At 40.9% G+C, this 18,243-nt stretch overlaps 1 protein-coding gene and 1 long non-coding RNA gene across 27 annotated transcripts in view; one reads left to right on the top strand and one right to left on the bottom strand.

The window, feature by feature from the left end:
- The window catches only part of dlg2 (discs, large homolog 2 (Drosophila)), a 219,563-nt gene that overhangs the window by 177,573 nt on the left and 23,747 nt on the right, over positions 1–18,243 (bottom strand). For 25 of the 26 annotated variants that reach the window (XM_051401499.1, XM_051401464.1, XM_051401462.1 and 22 more), the window contains one exon: positions 5,393–5,544. In XM_051401499.1, coding sequence (XP_051257459.1) covers positions 5,393–5,544 — 152 coding nt within the window. Of the gene's footprint in view, positions 1–5,392; positions 5,545–8,208; positions 8,287–18,243 lie in introns of those variants that run through there. The other variant, XM_051401474.1, reaches the window with a different exon arrangement.
- Positions 1–18,243, top strand: part of LOC127364253 (uncharacterized) — a 115,907-nt gene that overhangs the window by 95,500 nt on the left and 2,164 nt on the right. The window lies entirely within an intron of this gene.

Below are 18,243 nucleotides of genomic sequence, written 5' to 3'. Positions count from 1 at the left end.
AAGTGAGCAGCTGTGAAAAAGCCACTGATGAGTAGTAAAAAAGGTATTTTAAGTTGCTGGTGACTCTTGAGTCCCAAGGCCCTCTCGATGCAGGATCCTCCAGAGAAGCATAAAGCTGTATTTCGGCCACCCTTAAACAATGCCCACAAGGAGACATGATTGCAGTGGGCTCAGAAATACATGAAGACTAATTGTCTAACAGTTTTATTCACTGATGTATGCTGTGCTACACTGGATGGTCCAGATGGATGGAGTTCTGGATGGCCACCATGTCCCAACAAGGCTGCGACGTCAGAAAGGAGTGGTGGAGTGATGTCTTGGGCTGGAATCATGGGAAGTGAGTTGATAGGCCCCTTTAAGGTGCCTGAAGGTGTCAAAATGAAATCTGCAAAATATGTGGAGTTCCTAACTGCCCATTTCCTGCCATGGTATAAAAAGAAGAACCATGCCTTCCGGAGTAAAATCATTTTCATGTAAGATAACACATCATCCCATGCTGCAACAAATACCATTGAGGCCTAGGCTGCTATGGGCATTAAGGGAGAAAGAATCACGGTGTGGCCACCATCATCTCCTGACCTCAACCCTATGGAGAACCTGTGGAGCATCCTTAAAAGGAAGCTCTATGAGGGTGGGTGGCAGTTTACCTCAAAACAGCAGCTCTGGAAGGCAATTCTGGCATCCTCAAAGGAAATACAGGCAGAAACTGTACATGGACTTACAAGTTCAATGGATGAGAGAGTTGCCAATGTGACATCAAAGAAGGGCTCCTATGTTAATATCTAACTTGTTCTGTAAAGATGTTTTTGATTGAAATAGCTTTAATTTGAGAAAGATTACACCCTAACGCAAAAAATACAACAGATTTCTGTTTTCAATCCTTTAGAAACTGTTTTGAAACTCTGTTTTGCATAATAATTTGGAACACTGCATTTTGGGTTATTTTGAAAAAAAATGTCATTGTCATCATTGGTAACTGTGTTTAATAAAACCCAGATTACGATATAATTGTTGAGGAATAAAAAATCCTATTGTCTGCCAATTACATCGACTATTTAGTAAGAAAAAGAACAAAAACAGTATATGCGTAATCATTTGGAACACAGTATATTCTACACACTTCATTCAACTATATTTAATTCCTTCATTTTATTTTTGCCATTTTAATAGTTTTTAATTATGAGGGATTGACAACAAAGCTGGACTTGCCAATACTGACTCAGACAGAATAAGGTTGGTGTAAAATTGTATTGCACTGTTATATATTTTTACTTTAAAGCTGCAGTAAAGGTGGGCGATATATATCGTTTGCGATAATATCGTCATTGTTGTTTGACAATGTGCAAATTTCCATTATCGAGTATTTAAATTACTTCGCCAAAAATATTGAAACGCACGTGGAAACTCCTCACATCCACTTAATACACGGTGCAGCAACGCTCTCTACAGCATGGCAGGATTCAGTCACACGACTAGTGGGCCTACGTGATCACATGACGTGATCACATGACCTCTCGCTAGCATCCTCCTTGCAACAGTTTAGCAGCGCGTTGTGATGGTAGAGAGAAAATGCAAACACCTCCAGTCCCTGAAGCTACCGGTACTTCAGATGATTTAGTGCCGAGACGTGGGTCTACCTCTCTGGCATGGAAATGGTTTGGTTTTGAAAATATTTTTTAGCGCAGCGCTCAGAGCGCTTCAAGTTGAAATCTGTTCAACTTTTAACACCGTTGGGCGCTCAGAAAATGAGTTTTTTAGCGCTCAGCGCTAAAAACGCGTTTGGTGGACACAAGCCCTAACTCAGACAATTCCAATCACATTTGAAAGGATATCGACTGAGTATCGCTATCGCCAAAATCCCCAAAAATAACGGTAAGGTAACTTTCACTATATCCTGATAGTAGTACATGAGACAGATAATCTGTGAAATATCTGGTTCCTCTGGCTCATCCACCGGGCCAGAACGAAAACAACCAATGGGGGCCAAGAAGGATAGTTGATTGTTGAATCTCATTTCCAGGTCGTCAAATACTCAATAATCAACAAGCGTCCAACCCAAAGCGTCTTTATATCTTTCTCAGCCCTGTTTGGTTGTTTTCATTCAGGCTTTTTCACAGATTATCTCTTTCTCTCTCTCTCTCTCTCTCTCTCTCTCTCTCTCTCTCTCTCTCTGTCTCTTTCTCTGTCTCTCTCTCTCTCTCTCATTTGTTCTTTCACACTGTAAATAGTAGTCTCCGTCCTGTCTGTGCCTGTGCATGCTTGGGATTTCTCATGTTCAAATGTAGTTGATGAAGGCTTGTGGTATGGATTCACAATTAATCGTAATAATATCGAAAGTGCAATGTAAATAATACGATTTTTTTTTGCCACATAGGGGCAGTGTAAAAAATTAGTGAACACAACACTGACATATAATCTTTTAAATTGAAATGGTGAACTTGGTAGCAATCAGTTGCTCATTTCCACATCCACCACTTACAGAGCAACATTATCATTCATTTGGAGTTGTGTTTCCACCTAATTAATGTAAGTTCAATATTCACTCTCTTTTAGCTCTGTTTGTGGTCTCTACCACCTCCTGAGGGGGACATCCAACTTCTAAATGCTCCACTCCCCAGCTAGTAGTAGCCTGTGTCTGCTGCTGAGCAGACAGTGTACAGTGTGTTTAACAGAGCTTTTCCTATGATAACAGCTAGACTTATGTTTATATTGTGCTCACACACCTACACCTCTGTCTCACACACCGGCTTGCCCCACCTCTCTCTGCTCCTCTCTCCATATACAGGCTGTATGTGTCTGCTCCATTACTTTTTCACAACAGCAGGTGAGCTGCGCATTAACGAGGAGTGTCATTAATGAAGTCGCGGAAAACAACACTTACTCTACTTGCTCTCTTTGTTTCTCTGCAAAATACTAAAACGAGTCCCTGTGTCGTTAATATACAGGCCCGCCCAAGTTGAGCTGAAACTAACTATACAGCTCTGTAAAGTCAAGGAGATCCTAATGGCATTTGCAAGAATCCACCGGGCCTGGACAAAAACAACCAATCAGAGCCGAGAAAGGCGCTCTGGGTTGGTGTCCGTATTTGACACAAAAATCTAAACATTAAAGATTTTTTACCTCGCTAGAAAAGCTGGTGGACTACAATTTGCAAAAAGGCGACAGTATTCTGTATAAATATTACATGAATACACTTTCCAGGAAGACGCCATCTTTATATTCAACCCTTGTTCATGACTTTAGAGTGGCTTTCTTACAATTCATGTGCCACGACTGAACAAACTTCATTGTGTTACTCATCAAACCGGAAGAGATGAGACTGGTTTGTTTACAAGGTTTAACCTTAAGGGGAGCAAATGGTTGCTTCTCAACTAAAACTGAACAAACACAAAACCAAACAAGTTCCAAACAACCAACGACACTGTGCCTTTTTTGGGGACGAGCTCATCCTGGCTTGCTGCCATGTTGTGTTTATCTGTGGAGAGGCGGGGGGAGGGGTCAGCGCACTCTGACCTGCGGGAGCCCAAAGGGAGCGCAGGTGTTGTGGGAGTTCAAGAGAAAACCGATTTTAACTAAAAATAAATCGTGTTTTACTACAAATTTGAATTAATTGATAAAATCGATTTATCGCCCAGCCCTACATCAAACCTAAGGACCATTTTGAATGCCAGCTAGTTAGCATTTAACACACAGGGCAATGTGACAATAGGTTTGTCTTGAGCCATCCTGTATAGGATGTTCAGTTCGGTAAGTGAACCTTAATTCACTATGCGCTGCAACCCAAACAATTACTGTCAAAGGAGCCTACTAAAGTCAACAACTTGCATTCGTGGAACAGAAATTCAAGATTTTTTCCCAGAAGCTTTTGGCAGTGCACCAGTTGTTGTCCATCAGCTGTAGCATGCTAGTCGGCTTAGTTGGGTTAGTCAAGCTCAATGAGCAGGAATTAGTGTCATACTAATGCAAATCTTGTTCAACTGTCAGGTTCCCACTCTTTTTAACAAATCATTTTCCAGGACCTTTCCAGGACATTTTCCAGGTGCTTTTCTTGATAATACAGGACAGAACTTGCTTACAAATGGTCATATAAGCTGCTGTTTCAGGCAAATTGACTGCGTTAATTGGCCACTGCCCATAAGTAACAGTTTAAATCAACTAGAATTTATTTTATTTTACAGAAAATGAATCTTCTAAAAAGTTAGTGTTCATTGCACGTATGATCAAACTGAAATTGAAACAAACTGAAGAAATGTGATGCTGTTTGCATGGAGACATGAGAATATCTGGAAAAAATAGACTTGATTATAGTGTATTAACTTTTGAGCTACTGTTAAATGTTTACATTTCTCAAAATAAATGATAGAATTTTTTTCAATAATGTCTTTCATTAGACTCTCCCTCCCCTGCCTTCTAAATGCCCACTTCTACAACAGGAACACAATACACATTTTACAACTGTTACAGACTGTAGTTCTCCTCTTGACAAGTAATCTGAACTTCCTGTGTAAAACTTCTGCATGGCACCTTTAAAGACATTTCCACATTAAAATGTCTACAAACGCTTGACCTATGTGTTATATATTTAGCAGTTAATTACATTATCCCAAATGTTTCCAACAATGGTCAAACCCAGAGAAATATGTCATTTTATTCAGGTAATGGTACATTTCCTACTTGCCTCTAGTCGCTATCACTTCTGGGTAAACACAGGCAATGTCTGGTAAGTCAGAGAGTGAAGACGGAAGTAGGCCAACAAGACTTTACATAACATAAACAAAACTTTAGTATCACCTCTTCCATGAGCAATTTCTGTCCAAGTCAGGTCGGATAGATTTTCAGTGGCAATGGTGGTTGTTTAACAATGAAGCCAACAACTCCCATGATCCCAAGCTTCTTCACAATGTTGTCTTTTGTTTATTTTTTGACGTGAGAGACCCGCTAGCAGCAGAAATGAAATACTGTACCTTTAAAGTAATGAGGAGCTACAGTATTTTCACAATAATCAGTTTTACTCATTAATATGCAAATGGAAATCTTCATCTCACATGACTTAAAATGCTACATTTAAATGAACTACTTTTGGCAGGACACTGTATGTCAAGCATCACATTATTCTGCTCAGCTCACCACAACCAGCACATATCCCTACAGTGACGTGGCACTCTATTTAAAGGCTATGACCCTCATATTTGGCATGTCTGCTGATTCATACCTTGCTGCTGTTACTGCTGCTGCTGCTGTCTGCAAGAAAAGTCTCCACCTCAGCCTCCACCTGCTTTACTCCTGCATTTTTTGAATGGCTACAGCAGACAACCTAGTCATACAGAGGTAATTCTTCAGTGCATTCATGTCTGAGGTTTTGCTGGGCTCAAACACTGTGTCAGAGACTCACCTCCTCTGCTGGGCAGGCAGTGTGTGCAAGCTCAGAGTTTTGTACAGAGACACTCTTCTCCCACTTGTCCGCCATGTGGTTGACCTCCTCCAGCTTCTGCTCGCAGCTTTTCTGCGTGTTTAGCAGTGTCACTTCATAGAACTCCTGGATATCTGTGGAAATACATATTACATGACTCAGGTGCTGGTTAACTGCTTCAACAACAATAACCTAAATCTGCAGCTGTAACAACTGTACAATTCATGCAAGATTTCATCAAATGATTGAACTGAGATCCTCACAGTTCAATATCAATATCTCTGCCTTAGGTTAGGTTCTGCATATAGGTTGACATACCATAAGAAAATGTGTATTTTCAAGTTTGCTTGTGAGAACTATTTTCACGAAAACAGCTAAGTTTCTTACACAAATGACTGCAGTAAAGGTCATGTAAAGGTCATAAAGCCCTCTGCCTCCATGTTACCAAATGGGCCATGGGCCAAACTGGAAAATCAAAGTACACGTCAAATAAATTTTTCTCAAAAGATGGTTTTAGGTAGTTCTTATCACGCTATACTGTGGATTTCAGGGGAGGTGACTTACAGTATGCTGCCTACAAAAATGCATAATGGCAAGATATGCTGCACAGACATATTGCGCAACCACGCTTCCATGGTGATGGAAAGAATAGCATGTATTATTATATCATAAAGTATTATTATATTATTAATAAAATTAATTAGAGATGAATCACTCTCATGCATGAATCACACATCAATTAATAGGCTAATTTTATGTATGATCCATGATGATGAAGATACAGCAAGACAGAAATTCATGGCAAAAATAGCGTATTGTCAATAATTTAGAGACCCCCCAACATTTTACAAATCATGTTTTTAGAGGAGCCCATGTCTAATTTAGAGGAGCCAAGCTCACCCTGTGTAGTTTGCACCCTGGTTTAAGTGTTGATTTTCCTGATCAGTTTGATTTTAATGAGGTATTTGCAGCTATGAAAAAAAGAAGGGGTTTCACATCATGACTGACAGCTGAGCCCTGCTTGTGATTGAGTCAGCCGGGCGTATGGATGGGACCAAGATACTGCGGCACCAACCCCAATTACTACTGCACAGACTCAGTGGCTCAGAGTGGTGAAAGATGGCAGTGGCCGTATCCAGCATGTCCATCCTTTATATGTCGATGTATATGATGTAATTATGAAGTTATTTCAGGTTGTGAGGCAGACATTACTGCAGTAACCGTATCTTTATACTTAACAAAAGGATAACCAGCAATATTTTACCAATCATAGCAGTCCTCCAAATTTTGACTTTCTTCTTCTTTTCTTCTTTTATTTAATTGAAAATGGCTAAAAACATTGCAACCCAGTTTGCAATTTTTTTTAGAAAAGCTCCCATTGAATTAGGCATTTGCTCAGGCTGCAACACTCCCAAAAAACAAAAAAAATCAGCATTGGTAATTGGTTGAGTCTCATTCCCAGCGTCTGAATTTGACGACCTGGGAATGAGAACCAACACTCAATTATCTTTCTTGGCTCTGATTGGTTGTTTTTAATCAGCTGCAGTGGATTATGGCCATGAGGAGCAGACTAACCTGATTTTGTTCACAGATTATCTGTCTTATGTACTACTGTCAGGATATAGTGAAAGTTTCAGCAAATATGACAAAAAGATATTTTCCTAAATGTTACCTACTGCAACTCTAAGGTTCATAGCAGATCAGCTTGACTGGGTAAGAAAATATGTCAAGTGCAATATATGTACCAAACTGCAAGTATCCTTTCCAACTGTAGTTAAACAGACTGAAAATGAATATTTTTTTCATTTAGCCTGAACTTATGACCGTATTGGTGCAAACACTGAATGTCAGTATAAGTCACTCTATCAGAGTGCTCTATTAGCCTCACTGCACAGGAATCTTCTGGATGGATTCAACATGTTTGGTGCATCATTGCAACATCTACCAAAAAGCATTTGCATTGTATGACTCAAGTGAGCTTTTTGTTTGGCATTCATTCCAAATGCTAGTGTTTTCCAAATGCAGACACATTTTTTGAATGGCTAGCCATGTTTTACCAAAGAACTAGACCCATAACAAGTGATCTGCCACGCCAGTCCAATGCCTAGGCTCTGCAAATAAAAGACACATTTACATTTAAAAAGATCTTAATAAAAACAAACTATTAGCATTCACCACCAGACACCAGATCATGTTTCTGTCCCTATCATAAACAAATGATTGAGTGCATTCTGTTTTTAGAAACAGGAAATAAATAAATATTGATGTAGATTTTGTAAAAATAAAAAAAGACTTCTTTCTTTTTGTAATTCAAATGAAAACAGGGTATCAGGGATGCAAATGAAAACGGCAAAATTTATGCAAATCCCCAAAAGCTCTTGAATGGTTGCTGTACAGCAGGTTGGGTATATGTGTAAGACTCTACTTGGTACAAAACCAGTTGTTAGCTCTCACTCATTTCATTACTATGAAAGAATAAAGATATGGAGTAAAATTATATATAATGTTTGTAACAGAGCACATGGCACTAATGTTTTCAAAAGAAGTTTGTTTTTACAAAAGTAAAAAGAATTATGTTTCACTGTAAGGAATACAAATTTTAATTACGAAAGAAAAGATCTAACTGGACATCCATCAGCATCAGCATGTCGATCCGACCAGCACTGACAGCTCAAATACTCCGCTCTCTATTCTGCATTACACTGCAAAACTATAAGCAAAAGCTATTTTAAACAGAACTCATATGGAGAAAAAAAAGATTCAAACACAGCAGCAGAAAGTTGTCAAGGGTAACTCACAGTGCAGTAAAAGCTCCCTGCTCTCTCCGGTCATGTTGCAGCGCTGCTACACTGTGAAAACTGTGCGCTGTGAGAGGACCAGATGCCTGGTGAAGAGCTAACAGCGAGCCTAATCCTCAGACACAGAGGCCGCCTGTTCCCTTCAATACAGACAATGACCTTACACCCCGCATAGCTGATTTCTAATTCAGCTCTCTTCTGGGTAATGTGCTTAACACAGCCAGCAGTCCTTTCCAACTCTCCCCTTAATGAACAAAACCCCACTTCTCCCATCACCAGATGAAGTGGCTCAACACTCGTCAACAACCAGGCACCCAAATATCTACATAGCCTGCTTTTTTTTTCTTCATTTTGTGTACAGGTTTAGTGTCAGGCAATGATACAAAAATAGTGAGTTCCAGCTCTGGAAAGATCCATTCACTCTTTGTGCTGATGAGCTGTTTTAAAGATGCCAACTGACACAGTATTTAAGGTTCATGGCAGAGAACTAGTGCAGGGTATGCATGTGTCTAATACAATGGGTCCTGCAGGGAGTCTCCACTGACAGTGATTTTGAAATACCCTGTAGACCACTGGTTCCCAATCTGGCAGTTGGGACCCCTACTATGGGTTGCCAAAGTTTAATCGAAAAGATCCAACACTGAGGCTACAGTGTACTGTCATTGCAGCGTAAAGGTGCTACGCAACTGCACATCAAACATTTAGAGTCAGCCCCATGCTACTAGCTGTAGTATGTTACTTCAGTACAGCTCTCTAACACGTACAGCTTCTGTCCTTTAAGCTGCATTCACAATGTAGCCAATATATTTTTTCTTTATAAAATGGAAGAAGAAAAAAAAAGAGTGAAAAGCACCCACCACCAAGTTCCCAGAAACCAATGTGACACCATCCACTTGCTTGTTTCATCCGCCCCAAGATATTCAGTTTAAAATGATATCAAACAGAGAAAAGCAGCGAATGCTCACATTTGTGAATCTTGCACTGGAATAACTGGAATTTGTTCTTTATGAAGGACTTAAATGGGGACTCTATTATCAAAATCAAGATTAATTTTCAGTCTGTTGCCTTATTACTGAATTAATTATTTTGGCACAGGCCATCAACAAGACATTAAGATCAGCCTAATGATTCATTTTATTTGAATTAAAACAGTATTTTATTTTTCTGTGCGTCTTCATTTATATTTATATTTGTTATTTTAATGTGTGAGAAAAAAGCACTTACATTTTTTTTGTTTAATATCCAACAAGTACCTTGATTTCTATTGCAAATGAAAATGAAATCATCATACTCCATGACCGATAAAACGGTCATTAGGAGAAAGATGGAATTGATTATCTCATTTATTTATCTTATACATTTTCTAAGCTTACCATATAATGTGTTTCTTTGTTTATTTCTTGTTTTATACTTGTATATTGTTATATAGTGTAATTCCTGTTCTAACTGGTTGCACTGTACAGCCCTTTGTAACTTTGGTTTTGAAAGGCACTTTATAAAGTTTTATTATAAGTATTATAAGTATTATTATTATTATCATTATTATTATTATTATCATCATCATTATTATGTGGATTTCAGTGATGACGTAGTTATAATTAAAGAAATTCAACTTTTGTGGATAAGGTCTGTCTGCTGGTATAATGTCGGAAGTGACACTCCGCCTGCGATTGCTGTCCATCTGAGATTATCTTCCATTACAAAGACTGCATTAGGATAAATTATGACAAGCACTGAGTATTCAGTTTTGCCAAGAGACATCATGTGGAGTCAACTGTTACATTGGTCACCAATTTAAACACATTCCAAATTAAACATTGTAAACAATTTAAACAGTGTGAAGCTGTCATTTATACATGTATTTTCCTCTGAATTTTTAGCTTCGGGCTCAAGCATTCACTAACACTACAGTCGAGTTTTGGTCCAGCTAGTAAAATGTTAATGTAGGTCAAAATGAGATCAATGTATAGACCGGAAAATCAACAAGTTATATAACAAAATAAAAGAATGTTGGCTAAAATATTTAATCATGTAATTATACTTTAACAGTGGAAGTATCTGTTAAGCCCCTGGCATTATCTGTTAATCCATAGGCTTTAACAGAAAATATAATAACAAAATCCCAATCTGGTGAGTATTTTTGTCAGCGGGGCTACATGTATTGTGATGGCATGCATTCTGCTCCTCAGCACACACATGCAATACCACTCAGCCGTGCTCTGCATATTACTATTTGCGATCGAATATTAGGTGGAAAATCAGATAAAGATTGAGTTTATCGTTTTATTAAATGATTTAAGTAATATTTATTTTAATACTTAATACAATAAAAAGAAGGGTGATGGGCATAAAAACAGGAGAAGGAACTGTATCCGTTTATGTCAGAAAAATGGAAGATGGCTTGGCTCTACTACCACTTATAATCCTCAAAGTATATCTATACACTTATAGAAGCCAACCAAAAATATAATAGATTAACCATGTAGCTGAATGACCAAATCATAAAAAATAAGAACATAACATAAAACACTTGAACATCAACATTTAAAAATACAGTTTTTATTTAACTGTAAAGCTAATGAGTTTGAGGAGTTTAGAGGTGCATGTTTCTATTTTCTCTGGTCACATCACTTCTTTTGGCTTTCATGTACTTGACAGTGACTGTTTGCATGCTGCTCTCACCCCTTTTGGGTTTCCTAGGCAACCCTGAAGTAGATCTGAGCAAATTTGCATCCTCTTTGACACATGTTTCACATGTGACTTTACTGGTAGCTTCCTTTAACGATCACAAAATCCCACTTACACAAAGCATTTTTTTCACAGTGAATACAAACACACTGTCACAATGCTGATCTGCTTTCTTCATGCTTACGTAACGGGTGGGTGGAGTGGGCTGGGACTCACAGTGATGGCTCCTGTGTAGCTGTGGTTCTTTGGGGAGCGATTATTCCAGCTGCATCCTCTCCCTACAGCTAGCCCTCCTCCACAGTGACTAAGGTGCCAGCTAATCCTTCTATCTCCCAACACACACAGGCTACCAATTATTGGTAATACATCACTGCTCACTCCTCTGGTTCTCACCTCCCTCTGGGAAATAACATTGTATAGTCAGATTCGTGGTGTTAAAATGAGAAAAATTCATGCAGGGATACGGTTTTATAATATTCAAATCCAGGATTTCGACAAGAACCTTTTTTGTGAGTCTTGCTAATAGACAGGATCAATTAGTATTTTGATAAACGTTATGTTTAAAATGTTTTTAATTAATTTCTCTTTGTCTTTGTATTACCTGGCTGTAGAGTTGTCCTTTCTGGTCTGGCAAAATATGGTTCTGATGGAATTGTTGCGTTTTTGTCCATGTTGTCCTGCCCGGTATATATTATTTGGTTTGATCAGCCAGCGCATATGATTCCCTCATGTCTCATACTGTTTGATCTTTTAGATGATTTAAGATATTTTCTCGTTAGCCTTACATTTCAGTAGTTATGTTTTGTTGATCTCTTTTAAGGATCCTATAACTCAGTTAATTTAGTTGGATCAGTAATTTGTTTTGTTGAATGGTTTTTTGGGAAAATGAACCCAATTATTGAATCAAAAACCTGTGTTCCTTGCATCTTGACTGCTTGGTTTACAACGTACATAACCTTTAATTGATAAAAACAAATTGTAGCTAATGACAATATAACTAATTACTGAAGCCTTAGACTTTATCAATAACAGTAGTAGTTAATGGCAAAATGGTTATTTTGAAATATATTCCTCCTACTCAGTTTTTTTCAGTAAGTAAATATTCTCTTGTTTTATATGTATGTATGTATGTATGTATGTATGGATGTATAGATGGATGTATGCATGTACATACTGTAGTAGTGAGTACGTAAGTTAAACAAAGCATTATAACATTCCTATAACATTTATAACATACCATATAACATACAACTTTTATCATACATATACATAACGTTACAACATACTAGCAAAATGATGGTGGTGGAGTCATGTGAGAAGTGGTGGTTTGGTTCCACCTCTCACTAACCCAAGTGCCCTTTATTTCACACACCATTGAGTCTAGAGTTCACGTCCATTTTGCTTCAGTTGGAGAGCAGCAGCATCACCACTGGAGATAGAAATGTGAATGTCGAAAGCAAGGGAGGATCTGAATGTAGCAGAGGAACAGTGCAGAGTGGGTGGAGAACTCCACTCAGGAGTGACTTCAATTTAAGGGAAACAGTGAAAGGAATATTAAAATTAATGACTGCAAGATGAAGTGATGATTCACCCTATTTTCTTAATTTTATTTTAAAAATATAAACTCAGACTGTTTAAGGGACCTTGGGTGGAGTGAATATGTCTCAACTTTGTCCAAGTCATATCCAGGTACCTTGCTCGTGGCATCTCCATGGAAACACTTTTCCAAACGACGTCAGCACTTGTGAGAAACTGCAGCAGATTTTTTTTAACTGGTAAACTCTGAAATAACACTGCAAGACTCCAGACACTGACACACTGTGGGATCAAGCTGGCACTGAGATCCAGTTCACTCCTCAGAACACATGAAAACACAGACCTCAAGACATTGGCTTAAAATGGAGCTGCAGGAAACAATGTTTTGGGGCTCTACATCAGCTCCATGTCCTCTGATTTAAAAAATTTAGATAGTAACACTAACATCCAAGAGGATATTAGAATAGCTCAGGACCCAGCCTAGCCAAATTAAAAAAAAAACAATATACTGATCAAATCAATCAATCAATGAATTAATAATTAGTTGACAATAAATTATGCACATTAAAACAGGACCATACAAATTATGTGGAAAATGACAACCAATATTTCAGGAAACAGATAAGTATGACATCTCAAGGTTTCACAGCTGTTGGCACAAAAGTACATTGTGGACACTGTGGTCAAAGGTGTGCTCACCTTTGCTCGCGCAGTGAAACGCAGGAGTAGAGGGAAACGTGCCTGTGCGCTCGTGCGTCTCCCCCAGCGCGGACATCGCACACCGTTACCTGGAATATTCCTCTCCAACATGCGTTCACTGTGCAATAAAATGGACGAACTTCAGCTAACTCGGGAAAAACAGAGACTTTTCTTCATCGTCAGTTTTATGCTTCACGGAGACATGGCTCTGTGGATCGATACCGGACTCTGCGCTGCAGCTGGCAGGCTTCCAACTCTTCAGAGCAGATCGTGACACAGAACTCTTCGGCAAAACAAAGGGTGGACGTATCTGTTTTTACACCAACCGTAGCTGGTGTAATGATGTGACAGTGATCCAACAGCATTGCTCTTCTACTCTGGAATATTTCATCATAAACTGTAAACCTTTTTACTCCCCCCGTGAGTTAATTTCATTCATTCTGGTCGGTGTTTACATTCCACCGCAGGCCAACATGCAGGAGGCACAGTGCACGCTCCCCGACCAGATACTGTGTGTGGAGCGGACTAACCCGGACTATTTAGTTATTGTCCTTGGTGACTTTAACAAAGGAAACCTCAGCCACGAACTTCCAAAATACAAACTGTTTATTAAATGCCCGACCAGAGAGAAGAACATACTGGATCACTGTTAGGCTACAGTCAGCAGAACTTATCGCGCCGTCGCCCGCAACGCACTGGGCCTCTTTGACCACGTCATGGTCCACCTGATTTCCTCATACAGGCAGAAGTTAAGCTCTGTAAACCTGTTGTGAGGACATCTAAGCAGTGGACCAGTGAAGCTGCGGAGGATCTTCAGGCGTGTTTGGACTCTACTGACTGGGATGTTTTCAGGACTGCTACCAACAGTCTGGACGAGTACACAGAGGCTGTGACATCATACATCAACTTCTGTGAGGACTGCTGTGTACCATCACACACCAGGGTGAGTTATAACAAAGACAAACCCTGGTTCACAGCCAAGAGGGACAGGTTTAAGGAGTCAAAGTACAAGTTTAGCAAGGCGGTGAGAGAAGCTAAACGACAGTACTCTGAGAAACTCAAACACCAGTTCTCAGCCAATGACTCTGGTTCTGTCTGGAAGGGGCTCAGACAGATAACCAACTACAAGCCTAAAACCCCCCACTCCATAAACGACTTGCGCCTGGCAAACAATCCTGACACCATCCCCCGTGACACCCCACAGCCCCACTCACCAGTCCCTCCCCCGCCCAGCTCAGCAGGAGCCGGGGCCACATCACAACTTCACACATCTGTGAATCCCTCCTCCTCAACCACAGTGACGACTCTCTGCCTCCAAGAGAGGGACATCAACAGACTCTTTAAAGGCCCGGACACACCAACCCGATTATCGGCCGTCGGACGTCAGTGTGTCCCGTGCCGTCGTTAGTCGGCGTCGGCGTTCATTTTGGCCGATTTGATATGTAGAATCGGCCAGTGGCCGTCGGCCTCAAGGACCAATCTGATTGGTGGAGTGCTAGCCCTTGACTAGCGAATCAGTGACTGCACGAGAAAAGCGGAGGTGACGATGGTAAACATACTACGCCAACGCCAGTATCTTGTTATTATTAGCCATCGTATTTTCCGTTCAGCGAGTAATGACAATAACGATCCTTCTTGACTACTATCAACACTCTTTGATGAAAACAATGACTGACGACAGCGTTCTCTGTGTTTACTAGGTCTAGAGTGATCCATCATTTCAACACAGATTAGCGCCGCCTGCTGTTATGGGGGCGTATTACACCTCGCGCACGTGCAGAACGTATAGTCCAGTCGGCATCAGTTTGGTGTGTTCGGAGGCACTTTTTTGACCGACTCGGGGAGACGAGAGCCGACTGATCAGTCTGACTGCTTTTCTGCTGACGACCGTCAGGTTGGTGTGTCCTGGCCTTTAGAGGCAGAACCCCTGCAAAGCAGCCGGACCAGATTCTGTCTCTCCATCCACCCTGAAGCACTGTGCTGACCAGCTGTCTCCGGTGTTCACGGACATCTTCAACACCTAATTGGAGACATGTCATGTGCCAGCCTGCTTCAAGTCATCCACCATCATCCCTGTCCCATAAAAAAGCAAGGACCACAGGACTCAATGACTACAGACCTGTTGCCCTCACCTGTGTGGTCATTAAGTCTTTTGAGCACCCTGTGCTTTCCCACCTGAAAACTATAACGGACCCACTCCTGGATCCCCTGCAGTTCGCCTACAGAGCCAACAGGTCTGTAGACAATGCAGTAAACATGGCCCTGCACTGTTTGTGCCCTCAGCATCTGGACTCCCTAGGAACCTATGCCAGGATCCTGTTTGTGGATTTCAGCTCTGCGTTTAACACCATCATCCCAGCTCTGCTACAAGACAAGCTCTCCCAGCTCACTGTGCCTGACTGGATCACAGACTTCCTGTCTGACAGGAAGCAGCAGGTGAAGCTGGGGGAAAATGTCTCTGACTCCCAGACCATCAGCACCGGATCCCCCCAAGTGGGCGGCTGTGGCTCAGAGGCAGAGCGTGTCGTTCCTAAATCGGAAGGTTGTGGGTTCGATCCCCTGGTGCCACATGTCGAAGTATCCTTGAGCAAGATACTGAACCCCAAATTGCTCCCGATGCCATGCATCGGTGTTTGAATGTTAGTTTCTGTTCGATGGACTTTGCCAATGTGTGTGGCACGTAGTGTAAAAGCGCTTTGAGTGGTCGGAAGACTAGAAAGGCGCTATACAAGTACAGGTCCATTTACCATTTACCATTTACCAAGGCTGCGTTCTTTCTCCTCTGCTCTTCTCCCTGTACACCAACAGCTGCGCCACTAGTCACCAGTCCGTCAGGCTACTGAAGTTTGCAGATGACACCTCCCTCATTGGGGCTCATCTCTGATGGAGATGTGTCTGCCTACAGATGGGAGATTGACCATCTGGTGACCTGGTGCAGCCAGAACAACCTGGAGCTAAATGCTCTGAAAACAGTGAGATGGTTGTGGACTTCAGGAAGAACCCAGCCCCACCCGCCCCAATAATCCTGTGTGACTCCCCAGTTGACTCTGTGTAGTCCTTCCACTTCCTGGGTAACATCCTTACCCAGGACCTCAAGTGGGAGCTGAACATCAGCCATCAGTCCATCCTCTCCTCTTCCATCACTATCTGGTACGCTGCAGCCACTGCCAAGGACAAGGGCAGACTGCAGCATATCATTCGATCTGCTGAGAAGGTGATCGGCTGTACGCCTCTAGGACCCTGAGGCATGCAGGCAAGATTGTGTCTGACCCCTCCCACCCCGGTCACAAACTCCTTGAGACACTTCCCTCTGGCAGGAGGCTGCGGTCCATCAGCACCAAAACCTCTCGCCACAAAAACAGTTTCTTCCCATCTGCAGCTGGCCTCATTAACAAGGCCCGGTACCCCCTTTGTCACTGACTCTTATACCCACCCTGCACTCCCGTCTTCTGTACAGTTTTCTTTTCTTATCTTTCTCCTCTTAATTTATTTATATTTTGAAAGTACTTTATTTTTGTGTGTGATTTTTGTGTGATTTGTATATTTGTATAGTATTTGTATATTTTATGCCCCAATTGCACCAGGACACATTCCTCATAGGTGTAAAAACCTACTTGGCAATAAACATAATTCTGATTCTGAAGTAGATGTTATTGCGTGGTGAAATCAAAAACACACACACACACACACACAATTCATCATTGTCAATTTCCATTATTGTGATAATCATGAATCAGGATAGACTTAAAAATGCTGTCCATCTCTCCAGCATGCAGTTCTATATTGACTTCCTGATTTATTTTGGACAAGGGGACAAGGGAGAACTATTACCATGGCTGAAGGCTCAGCTTGCACGTTGTATCCCCAACAGTGTGTGTAGAAATAGTATAGATTACAAAATAAAGAAGATAGAGTTAAGGTTCCTATCTGTGATGCAATAAATACATGTATTTCTTAACAATGTAAGGTAAAGTTATCCTAATGTATATATATATTATATATACACACAAATTTTATTTTGACAAAAATGTATATAGAAATGAATGGTACATGGGACATCAGTTCTACCAGGTGAGCCATCAGGACACCCTGTGGCTACTAGTCTTTGTAACTAGGTTAGCTATGGTTTCAAATCAAAACTTGGTCTTGGTTTCATAGTTTAACATTTCTTTTGGTTGTGATAACATAGCGCTACAGGGCGACATCACTACGCAGCACAAAAAGTGGTGAGACGATCAGACTAGCTAAACAGTACACTAAAACATGTTTGTGAAATTATTTTAAGTGAGATATAGACAACGTAGTAAGAGAATCTTGATTCATATTTGATCAGCACTGTCTAGTTTGACAGTTTGATCTGAGCTTTGTGCACTGCACTGGACAGACTCACTGAGAATGACTGTTACTGCGTTGACTATTTCTCACCTGAAATTGTTTCACAAACATATTTTAGTGTACTGTATAGCTGTAATACGAGAGGACGAGTCAAAACTGCGCAGCCAATGAGCGCAGATCAACTTGCAATAAGACCAAGACCAATGGGTGACATCACAATAGGTTCACATTTGGTTATTAGAGCCAATGGAGAGCCCCCTGCTTGCTCCCCCTGCTTGCTCCCCCGGCTTCACTTTTCAGACCTGGAAGCTCTGTCCATTATAGGCTGCTCAAAAAAATTAAGGGAACACTAATTAATCACAGTAAAACACCAAGTCAATTAAACTTCAGGGATATCAATATATCCGGTTAGGAAGCGTAAGCGATTGTGAATCAATTTCACCTGTTTTGGTGCAAATGAAAGTGACAACAGGTGCACTGGAGAGGCAACAGCAAGACAACCCCCAAAAAGGGAATGGTTTTGCAGGTGGTGGCCACAGACAAAAGCTCTCTCCTTATCCTTTCTGACTGATTCTTGTCTAGTTTTGTGTTTTGCTAGTGTCTTTGTCACCACTGGTAGCATGAGGCAGTACATGCAGCTCATTCAGGTTGCACAGGTAGTCCAGCTCCTCCAGGATGGCACATCCATACGTGCAGTCGCAACAAAGTTTGCTGTGTGTCCCAGCACAGTCTCAAGAGCATGGAGGAGACGGGTCGTTACAGGAGGAGAGCTGGACA

This window comes from Dicentrarchus labrax, unplaced genomic scaffold, assembly GCF_905237075.1.
Source record: "Dicentrarchus labrax unplaced genomic scaffold, dlabrax2021, whole genome shotgun sequence".
Lineage (NCBI taxonomy): Eukaryota > Metazoa > Chordata > Actinopteri > Moronidae > Dicentrarchus > Dicentrarchus labrax.
The sequence above is the reverse complement of the archived record's forward strand: the minus strand, read 5'-3'. Positions and strand labels throughout refer to the sequence as shown.